Genomic DNA, 11,743 nt, shown 5'->3' with positions numbered 1-11,743 from the left:
AAAAAAAAAAAAAATATATATATATATATATATATATATATATATATATAGTTCTCTTATGGGAGATCCGGCCCAAGAATGAACATAGTATCTTATTTTACAAAAGGTGTCTTTTGTGTATAATTCTCGTTAGTGCGTTTGTCCGAAGTGTTGCACCAAATAAGGGATAATCCAACGCTAGAGGAAGGCATTCTTTACTGAATCAAACTGGAAAACTGCGGGAAGGATGCCACATGGAATACTTCTGATTAGGGGTTGCCCCTTCTTTCTTTGTGAGGTGGGCTTCCTATACCTAATCTTTCCGGTTTTTGTTTCCTCGTGCCCGGATGGGCTTTCGGTGGTGCGTATATGAGGTGTTTCTCTTGCTGTTTCTGGTGCAACTGTTCCTAGTAGTAACTGTTCTTAATGTAACTGTTCCTTATGTGCTTGTTCTAAGTGTAATGGGTTTGAGTGTAACGGAGGTTTTAGGGGTCATTTCCCACTAAGGGGTTTTATCTGGATTGGGGGGCATCCAACGTAATTGATTTTAATTAGAAATATCTACGGGTGGATATAGTTGATTTGTTAACTAATAAGAAAACTTCTAAATGATAATTATCTTTACCATTCGAGATGAATTTTTACAGGTCAAATGAACATCTCTAATATAGTCGGGTGTACTTGTTTCTTTCGTATTAAATTTCACTTGTACTCCAAAAAGTTTTAAATTCTTCCGATTTAAATTTATTTTTATTTGTTGATACATCTTTTTGTCTTTTAAATTTTGAATTTAGTTTATAATATTTTAAATTTAAATTCCAATTAATTACTTGGAATTAGTTTATAATATTTTTAATATAAAATTAAAAAATGGGAAATTTTTCAAACTCATTTTAAAAGTATATATATATAGCAAGATTTGGTCATCAAATTTTGTTTGTCACATCCCATTATGTTATAGCGATGAAATGGGTAGAAAATAAATGAACACAAATTTTAATAAAATTAACTAAATAAAATTTACTTTGATCCAACCTAAGGGTTACTAAAAAAAAATAACATGCATGTAACTATCTATCTTTGGTCACCTCGAAGTAAAAAACTCTACCGTGAGCTTTACTTTTAGTTGAAAAATGTGAATAACACGTGATTTGAATTTCTAAAAAATAACCACAAGTGACCCCACACGAGCAATCGTGGAGGGATATATCGTTCCATAAAAATATTTTCATCATCTTCAACTTTGTTTTCCAATCCCGACTAAAATTGGATGTGCAGTACTTTTCTATACATGACTCACATACGCGCACATGGACAACCTAGACAAAGTATACATAATACCATATCATAACATCATAACGAACATAAATATCATGAAGGTAACGTTCGTACTAATCATATTGAAGAAATATCTCGATGCATATGACACACAAAAATGCATGAGGTCCATGTAACTTCAAATCATATACCATGCATATCGTACATTTGTTCATTCATAAACATTTCATGAATACATTTTTGACATATCAACCTTTCACAATCTCAAAAACAAACATTCTAACATGGTGTATGAATATCATAGTATAACGTAAGTTGCAATACATCCTCACGTAGTCTTGACAATACATAACATAAGCCACAACATTACATAACATAATTCACGTCATAACCATCGTAAAATAAATCCATGGAGGAGCCACAAATTGCGCTTTTGACTAACCACATCAATTGGAACAAAGGAGTTCGAATTTTTTTTTTTTGATGCAGTCATGCCAGCTAATCCATTTGCTATGTCGCCTATGTGGGTTCAACAAATTCCAATGGCTCGATCATTTTAAATATTATGTAATAGCTCAAGTCCATCATTAATACATTTCTAAGAGTGCAAGCTCAACACTGACAGACATTCTCTGCTTTGGCCCATTACGTATTGCCGTTAACCTCACAGTTTTAAAACACGTCTGTTAGGGAGAGGTTTCCACACCCTTCCAAGAAATGTTTTTCTCCTCTCCAACCAATGTGGGATCTCAAATTCCATCTTCTTGGGGGCCCAACGTCCTCACTGGCACACTGTTTGGTGTCTAGCTTTGATACCATTATTGTGAGATCTCACATTGATTGGAGAGGAAAACGAAGCATTTTTTATAAGGGTGTGGAAACCTCTCCCTAACAAAAACATTTTAAAACCTCTTCTCGTTTTTACGACATAAACAAGGTATAGCGCAACTGTAATCCTAGTAAAGAGACAAGCTCTTATGCCATAAAGTTTTTCTTTATCAAGTTTGTCCCAGATAATCTCGATCTGACCAAACAACTGAAATCAAGAAAAATAATCCCAGAACTAATACAGGTGACATACTGGCAACGACATAAGGATAAAAAGAGCGTGTCTATGTAAGAGGAAAATGGATGGTACTTACATCGCATTGGGTGTGTGGAAGTTGAACAACAATGCTACCAATGCCCAAGAAAGGAAAATGGATGGTACTTGGATCGCATTGGGTGTGTGGAAGTTGAACAACAATGCTACCAATGCTCAAGAATGATGAACTATATGACTTGGCTCGATCTAATAATCGAGTTAAATACTCATCTGACACAAACAACTAGAGGATCATGCATTACAAATCATCCTAGTCTTACACGAAAAATCAATATAAATTCAAACTATTATTCCACGAATTATATTTCTTTGAAAACATTGGTGTCTCTCTGTATGGAACTTAGGTTTTACAAGTTTATTAAAAAAAAATTTATTAATTCCATACAAATGCATAATAAACAAAGGTAAATGGGAAGATATTATTTAAAGTTGGTTAAGTCGGTTTTTTGAGGCTTCGCATCTGCCACGTGCCAAAAGGAGAAAGGGAGCTGGTGAGTGTAGTAAATGAATGGCGTGTGAGATTAGCTTTGCTCAGACAGATACTTTAGAGTTTATAGAGAGAGTAATCAAAAAAAGAAAAAAAGAAAAAAAAGAAAAAAAGCGTTTTGGACAGCGTAGATCCATGGTGTTGGCGGTGCAGTTGCTTTCCTGTATAAGCCTTTTCTTTTGCTGAAACGCCCATTCTCTCACCTAAGGACAGAGAGACAGACACGCTGATTTCTAGACAGAGAAAGAGATTCTTCTCATTTCTTCTGTTCAACTTCAATCAACAAGGCTACCCATTATTTGTTTCTTTGTTCATTATCCTTTCATTACTCTTAATCATTCATCATTACGCTAACCAGAGTGGATTCAAGGCTTCTTTTGCCCTTTTTGGCCCATCCCCAATTCTTCTTTCTTCCTCAAATGCTGATGCTCTTTTAGGGTTTTCCATTTCTGTTCTTTTCTGTAATTTGGTAAGCTTAACCCCCTCTTCTTGCTTGTCTGGGTATCGAGATCTGTGTTGAACTCCTTTCGTTTTGATTTAGTTAAATCTCTTCTTTGATTCGTATGGGTTTGTACTAGCTCGATTTCGAATTGGGTACCACTTCTGTTGCGTTCCTTTTAATTTCATTTTATGCGCTTTCTACTTCTCTGTTCTAAACATCAGCTGAATCCTATTATTATTGTCATTTTGTTCGGGCTCTGTCTCTCGTCTTTGATTTTCAACTTTTTTTACTAACTTCTTACTCAATTGTATGGTAAGGTTCTTAAGCTTGGACTATGTTCTTCCCATTTCAGAGCGGCTTATGGTTCCCTCATTGGAAGGCCTTCTTGATTTCTACATGTGCTTCTGTTGGTGCAGTATGCCTAAGAAGTTCCAGAGATTATAGAGCATTGTGGGTTTTGATTTAACTGCCGCTTTGTTGCTCCTATATTGATCATAAAAATATTGAAGAGGTTGTTGATCTCTGTTAGTTATTCTACCACTCCTTACTTTGTTTGTTTATTTATTAATTTCTTGTAACTGAGATTTTTTATTTCTTTATGTATCATGCTCAATAATAGTTGTTCATGGAAGCATCAGAATGTGAAGTTTCTGTTTTTTTATTAATGAATGGTGCATTGCTTAACCTAACAATGAATCTGTTAGTTGGTTCTTCCTTTGAAAAATTACAAGGAATTTCTCCATTTATGCTTTCATTGGTCGAATTTTGTACTTCCTTTGAGTTTTTGCTTTGTCATATGTGATAATCCGGTCTGGGTTAATTCTGTTCTCTCCCTTACCGGTTACCTTATTCCTTGAGTAGGAATATTGCCTACGTTTGGAGTAAGAATCTAAAGACTTTAGATATGGTTTCTTCTCTTGCAAGTTTCTGTTGTTAATGGAATTTGATATGTTTCTAATACTTCTTTTAGCTCGGAGGATTCCTGTTAAAAATTATCACTTGATTACCATATCATTCTATAGTAAATATTTTCCGAGTCTTAGATATTATAGATGTCCTTTCACTTTGGAATCTGCCTCTTCTAATCTTACGTTTTATTTTGTTTTTCTTTTTCAAACCAAAATTATGGATTATATAAAGATGGCTTCTGAGCTAGTCAACTCTGCAACAAGTGAGAAACTGGCTGAAACAGATTGGATGAAGAATATTGAAATCTGTGAATTAGTTGCTCGTGATCAAAGGTGTGCCATGTAATATTCTCGATGTATAGTTTCCCACTTTGTTTGGTTTCATAAGAAAGAGACTTATTTGGAGTTTGTCTAAAAAGCATGCATGTGTAGATTAGATTTTATAGTATGCATCTGTTTACTTCCAAGCCAGACTGCTTTTATTAGATAGACGGATGACAATTTGAAGATGGAGATGGTCTTATTACTCTTAGTAGTAAGATTTATGCTGACAATTTTGTCACTGTTTAGAAATACATTTTATGATCATGTCATTTCATCAGTATTGCTTTCTTTGTTCTAATGTGCAGGCAAGCTAAAGATGTCATAAAAGCAATCAAAAAACGTATAGGAAGTAAAAACACGAACACCCAACTTTATGCGGTTTTGGTAAGAAAACATTTCAATATTAGTTATGTTGATTCTATTTGTCATTTAATATAAAATATGTGCCTCCTTTCATGTTTTATGAGCCACGTTCACTCAATTAGGATAAGGTTTGCAAATCACTTCTAGGCCTTTTATCGTGCATCACGAGTAAGAGAGAGAGAGAGAGAAAGAGAGCATATGGATGGTGAAGTGGCAGGATTGGAAATATTTACCCTTAATATCAATAATGGAAGTCTTTTAGGGTATTGAAATTTAGAGGAAGAGAGAGATTAGAGGATTTACGGATGTTTGTGTCTTCTTTCACCATCCAAGTGGTCACAGATTGAAGAGTGCATTCTAAGTCATGTGGGAAAGCCCTCAAGACTTTCACCATCCAAGTGGTCACAGATTGAGGATTTATGGATGACAATCAATGTGTGATGACTATGTAGTTGGCTGGAGATGACCTTCAGCAAAAGGGAGGGATGATGCAAATTTGTAATTTAATATTCTACGTTGGGAATGGTGAGAACACTAGTTTTTTGGGAGGATCACTAGCTGGGATATGGTCTTCTGTAGACCCATTTCCGATGTTTATATCTTTTATCCTCAATGGGGTTGCATTTGGTGGCATTTATCTTGCCTTCTATGGGTAGTTTTTCCTCGCCTTCTCTTGATTTTGTTTGCCCTTTCTTTAATAGGAAAACAACTAATGTGGTGGGTTAGTCTCATTGCAAGGGAATTTTTCGATTTGAATAAGGAGTGATGTTTTGTTGTTGGTCTTCTTGTTCTTCAAGGTGTTTTTTTATAGTTCCCCTTTTCATTTTTTTTTTGTGACATTGCCTAGGTCACCTCTTTATTCCTAGGTATGGGAGGTGAAAATCCAAAGAAGGTCGTTCTCTTTGCTTGACTAGTTTTACTTGGAAGGATTAACACTATGGTCAGATTCAGAGGCAATGGAAGGATTAACACTATGGTCGGACTCAGAGACACTCATCTTTTTTGTTGCGGTTACACTGTTGCATTCTATGTGAACTTGCTGCATAGGATCTTGATCACATTCTCTAGTGATGCATTCTATGTAAATATGCTAACTATCCAACAATCTCTAGCCCAAAGTCTGACTGAAAATCCTCCACCATTGAGGTCGGTAAACATTTTCAATGGCGGCCATGCGAAGATGTCAAAACTTGGCAAAGATGGCAACACTTCTTCTCCATCCGTTGCTCTTGTATCCACTTATTTGCTGAAGCTTTTTTTTTAGTGCCTCATCATGCCTCCCAATCATAAGTCGTACTAGGATCTTAGATTCCATAGCTACAACCTTTGGCTTGAGAAGACCACCAATGCGAGAGAAACAAATCATAGTAATTACTAGATTAGACTCACATGAAAATGTTGCAGTTGTGGAAGTCTTTTTTTTTATTTTATTTTTATTTTTTATAAGAGACAATTTTATTGATGATTGAAATTTACAAGAGGGAGGTATAACTATAGAAAGTAAAAATATTAGACAGTTTACACCAAGATATAGCTTGGTAAACAACATTGTTGAAAAGTTTTGGGTAGGTTTGTGTCTTTTCTGCAGATATTCTTTGATTTCTTTCTTTCCACAGATTCCAAAAGAAAGCCATGATGATGTTTTTCCATAATAGGGCTTTTGCGTTCTTGAAAGGGTGGTACATTGAGGCCATATCCAAAAAATCCTTTACCTCCCTAGGAAATGTGAGATGCCATCCAAATACATTGAGAATCGTTGTCTAGAAATTATGAGCGTATGTGCATTGCATAAACAAGTGACTTTGTGATTCGTTTTCTTTCTTGCATAATGGACACCAATTTGGAGAGAGAGAGTGATGTAAGACATTCTTTTTTGAAGATTTTCACTTGTGTTGATGGCTTTATGCGCTATTTCCCAAAGGAAGAACTTCACCTTTTTAGGTTTCCATATTGTCTTTGGAAGCGTGAGATTTATTGCTTCTACTTTTTCCCCCATGTCCATCATCAAGGATTTTGTAGAAAAGATCCCGTCTGCGCTGGGGAGACAAGTTAGTGAGTCTTCTTTGTTTGACAATACCACAGGGGCAAGGTCAAGGCTTAATTCGGTCCACTCCGTTGCTTCATTATCCTTTAAATTCCTACCAAGCTTCAAGTTCCAAAATTTGTTGACAACATTCCACGTCTTTTTAATCGTGGCTTTTTTGCTATGAGAGAGCCCGTACAAAAGTGGATGCTTTAAGGCGAGCGTGGTGTTTTCAATCCATGGGTCGCTCCAAAATGACGTGCTTCCCCCATTACCCACCTTATGGCGAGTTCGGTTGGTGATGAAATTTTGATGTTCCTTTATGTACTTCCAAGGCCCTTTTGTAGAAGATGGAGGGGTGATTTTTGTTTGATGTAAGAGTATATTTAGCCTTTATAAGATTTCGCCATAAGGCCTTTTCTTCATGATTATATCTCCATATCTATTTGGTGAGGAGAGCTTTGTTCTTCTTCCTTATCGAGAGAAAACCGAGGCCTCCCTTTTCTGTTGGGAGGTTTATACTATTCTAACAAACAAGGTGTGCGCCATCTTTCCACAAGTAGTTTCTGAATAGTCTTTCTATATATGCAGCCACTTTTTGTGGCATTTCAAATAGAGACATGTAGTAAGTAGGGTGGTTGGATAATGTGGCTTGTATTAGGGTGAGTCTTCCGCCTTTTGAAGTATAACGTGATGACCATGTTGACAACCTTCTTTCTATTTTCTTAATAATAATCTTCCAGAAGGAAAAAGATTTGTGGTTCCTTTTAGAGGTAGTCTTAAGTACATATTCGACCATCCCTTTTTACAAAGGTATATGCTAGCAAATTCTTCAATGATCTCTGTGCTAATATTGATGCCCATGATCTCTGTTTTTTGGCGATTGATATTTTGTCCAGAGAACCCTTCGAAGGTTTTTTGTAACGGCCCAGATTCACCGCTAGAAGATATTATCCTCTTTGGGCTTTGCCTTACCTTTCGGGCTTCCCCTTAAGGCTTTAAAACGCGTTTGCTAGGGGAAGGTTTTCACACCCTTATAAATGGTAATTTGTTCTCCTCCCCAAATAATGTGGGACATCACAATCCACCCCCCTTCAGGGCCCAGCATTCTCGCTAGCACTCTTTCCTTCCTCCGATGTGGGACTGCCCCCAAATCCACCCCCCTTTGGGGCCCAGCGTCCTTACTGGCACACCGCCTTGTGTCTACCCCCCTTCGGGGAACAGCGAGAAGGCCGATACATCGTCCGATGTCTGGCTCTGATACCATTTGTAACGGCCTAGATCCATCACTAGCAGATATTATTCTCTTTGGGCTTTACCTTTCGGGCTTCCCCTCAAGGCTTTAAAACGGTCTGCTATGGGAAGGTTTTCACACCCTTATAAATGATGATTTGTTTTCCTCCCTAACCAATGTGGGACATCACATTTTTACTGTCTCAATCATGTTTTTTATGGAAGAGGCATCAACCAAATCAGAAAAATGGATCGTGTCATCTGAGAACTGAAGGTGGTTGATGCTCAAGCCTTCATTACCAATCTGAAAACCTTTTATCTGCCCTTTGTATTCTGCTTTTGTCAGTAGGTGACTGAGGCAATCCATTATCATGATGAAGAGAAAATGGGATAGTGGATCTCCTTGTCTCAGACCCCGTATGGCATAAATCTTCCCTCTCGGTCTTCCATTGATGATGATGGAGAACTTTGTGGGTGAGATGCATCCTTTAATCCACCTTCGCCATTTTGAGTCAAAGCCTTTTGCCATAAGAATGTTTTCGAGGAAAGTCCAATCAATCTTGTCGAAGTCCTTTTCCATGTCAAGTTTAATGACTACATCTTTTTGTTTCTTTCTTTCCTATTCATCAATTAGTTCGTTGGCCATGAGGGATGCATCAAGAATTTGTCGCCCCTCAACAAAAGCTGTTTGTTGCCCAGTTATTGTGAAGGGGAGAACCTTTTTAAGACGTTCTGATAATACCCTTGCTATGATCTTATATAGATCGGTCGTGAGGCTTATGGGACGAAAATTTGCAACAGTGCGCGCATCCAGTTTTTTTGAGATCAAACATATGTATGTTTCATTCAGGTTGCCAACCTGCCGTTAATAACTCCGTGTTGATAAAAATCTTGGGATACTCTCATGATATTAGCTTTCATAAAGTTCCAGCATTTTTGAAAAAATTCTGAGGTAAAACCATCCGGCCCTAGAGTTTTGTCGGAGCCCAGGTGCTGAATCGCCTTCCCAACCTCTTCTTCAGTGAAAACAACCTCGAGGGAGGCAGCTTGCTGTTGATCAATAGGTTTGCAGAGGGCATTATCCTTTGTGTATAAGGACGTGTAAAAGGACACAAATTCTTAGACAAATTCTTCTTTGTTTACTAGACTTCTGCCTTGTGTGGATAGAATTTCCATGATGGTACTCTTTCGTTTCTTTGTAGCCATGATGCGTTGGAAATGAAGTTAGAAAATTATTTCTTGAAAATAATAGGTACAAGGCTAGGCTAAATAGTGATTACAGGGAAAACAAACCTGGAAAGAAAAAATTTCATACAAGGGAATCCAATTAAGAGCTCATTGCAAATAAGGAGATAAAATATACAATGAATATGTGTAAATTATAATTCAACAGATAGAAAGACTTTTTCCATAGCCTTCAATGAGTGTTCTTGTGGAAGTCGAGCTCTGATTCACGAGATTGGTCGGAACTCCACCCATTCCCTCTTTGTCACATGGAATTCTCTATAGTTGTTAGCCTCGTCCTTCAACACCCTTTACAAAAGAGTGTTTTTCCTTTGGATAGAATAATCGAAGAATAAGAATGGGTTTTTTGTTGGATCTTCAGCTACCCGAAAGGAATTTTATAATTTTTTTTTGTATCTCTTACTAATTGGAGAAATATTTTGTTACACTTCTTGGTATTTGCTTATAAGTTTGATACCTAGTTGTCTCTTCGTTATATTATTCATAATTGAGTACAAAGCATATTTCAGTATAAGTTTGCTGCTCTATGCTGGACACCACACCATCAATATTTTAATCTTTTGTGCAGTTACTTGAAATGTTGATGAACAATGTTGGAGAACCGATACATAAGCAGGTGATTGAGTCAGGGGTTCTCCCAGTTCTTGTGAAGATAGTAAAGAAAAAGGTGTAAATTTATTCTATTTTATTCACATTGAATACTTGACCAGTAATTTTTCTTTAGAAGCATGGGTACAAACATGGTTATGGTCCTTATAGATATAGCGGCATGTCATTTTATACAGAAGTAGGACATAAATACAACAATTAAAAGTATATCTATTAAATGTATTTGAATATTTTGTAATACAACAATTCACGTTAGATATTGATTTTGTTGTATAATCTACAAGGCAATATAAAAGAAGTGATGTAATTTCCAATTATGTAAGTAGAGGATGCAAAAGAAATCCAAATCCAAATCCAAATCCAAATAAAAAAATTTCTTAACAATTCAACGTCTGAATTGAAAAGTCCCCTTTGTTTATTTATTTAGTTTTTATTTTGTATTTTTAAAATACATAGGGAAGAAGGGGAGAAAAGAGAAGAAGGGAAAAGAGACAATGGGAGGGTGAGGTAAGAAAAGAGAAGATAAAAAAAAGAAAAGAAAAATAGACCGTCACTTCATATTGTTCGCCTTGGTAACAATTTTCCCAAACCAAGGGCACCCCTGGGGACGGAACAAACACAAGCAACGTTTTTTCAAAAAGAAAAACGAATTTAATACTCTAATATAAGCGTCTAAGTGTGGTCAGAGTCCATGTAGCCGGCATTTGGGTGGTAGCGCTTCTTCTAATGGTATTTTTATTTCTTTTTTGCAATTTCCTGATTTTTATATTTTTGCAGTCTAACTTACCAGTGCGAGAGAGAATATTTCTCCTCCTCGATGCGACACAGACAGCTCTGGGTGGTGCTTCTGGAAAGTTCCCTCAGTATTATCAAGCATATTATGATTTGGTGGTAAGAAATTGCCCTCTTATTTGCTATATACCTCTTTGATTAGAAGTTATGTCTTTTGAAGCAATCTAATCATGTCAAGAGACTGAAATCCTTGTAGTTGGGCACTGTTTATAGTTCCAAGGAATGGAAGAAAATCATGAGTAGATCAGAATAATATGTTTGATTCTAATTGGATGGATGCACGTTGTTAGTTTCATGCAAAATTTATAATTGATATAGCTTGATGCTTGTTGAATAATAATAGTCCTTATAGGTTTATGAGTAAAAGATATTTTGGTCGCTTATAATCTTCAACTTCGTAGATTGGGATTGCATTATTTGGATTTGGTGAAATGAATGAGGAGAGGGGAAATGGAAATTGGAAACCCAGGTTCATTGAGTATTAGATTTCATTCCCACACATTATTATTTATTACACTAATAAAGCAAACACGAAAAGTATTCTTCATAATTAAAGAAACAATATAGCTTAGCTGGTCACCTGAAGAGTTCCATTGAAAAATCCTTGGTACTTCATGAAAGAAAAAGATTAGGAACTCCGAACATATGACCTATGTCCTGCGAATAAATACAGTAATTATAGAATATCTGGGTACTTCGATTAAAGTCTTCATTTGTTTTTCAGAGTGCAGGAGTCCAGTTTCCTCAAAGGCCTCCTGCTACTCCATCAGATAATGCTATCCAGCAGCATACGAATAATCTACAAAATGGAGTAAAAAGATTATCTGAGCAGGAGGATGCTGCTAGTGTGGAACCTCAGGCGTTACCAGAATCTAGGTATATTTTGTTCAGCTCATTCTGCTGCACATTTCAGTCTTGTTAACAGCTTCTTTCCTTCTTTTTTGTTTGGGGGGGG

General features: G+C 36.4%; 1 protein-coding gene across 6 annotated transcripts in view; it reads left to right on the top strand.

The window, feature by feature from the left end:
- Positions 1 to 2,968: 2,968 nt before the first annotated feature.
- LOC111466022 (TOM1-like protein 5) overlaps positions 2,969 to 11,743 on the top strand; it is a 12,190-nt gene continuing 3,415 nt past the window's right edge. Inside the window, exons 1-7 of one of the 6 annotated variants that reach the window (XM_023110569.1) lie at positions 2,969 to 3,318; positions 3,644 to 3,802; positions 4,432 to 4,532; positions 4,829 to 4,907; positions 9,956 to 10,054; positions 10,774 to 10,887; positions 11,513 to 11,664. In XM_023110569.1, the coding sequence (XP_022966337.1) occupies positions 4,432 to 4,532; positions 4,829 to 4,907; positions 9,956 to 10,054; positions 10,774 to 10,887; positions 11,513 to 11,664 (545 nt within the window). In that variant the 5' untranslated portion in view covers positions 2,969 to 3,318; positions 3,644 to 3,802. Of the gene's footprint in view, positions 3,319 to 3,339; positions 3,444 to 3,608; positions 3,803 to 4,292; positions 4,313 to 4,427; positions 4,533 to 4,828; positions 4,908 to 9,955; positions 10,055 to 10,773; positions 10,888 to 11,512; positions 11,665 to 11,743 lie in introns of those variants that run through there. The other 5 variants (XM_023110570.1, XM_023110572.1, XM_023110571.1 and 2 more) reach the window with 5 other exon arrangements.

The sequence above is a fragment of the Cucurbita maxima genome, unplaced genomic scaffold (assembly GCF_002738345.1).
Source record: "Cucurbita maxima cultivar Rimu unplaced genomic scaffold, Cmax_1.0 Cma_Scf00030, whole genome shotgun sequence".
Classification (NCBI taxonomy): Eukaryota; Viridiplantae; Streptophyta; class Magnoliopsida; order Cucurbitales; family Cucurbitaceae; genus Cucurbita; species Cucurbita maxima.
The sequence above is the reverse complement of the archived record's forward strand: the minus strand, read 5'-3'. Positions and strand labels throughout refer to the sequence as shown.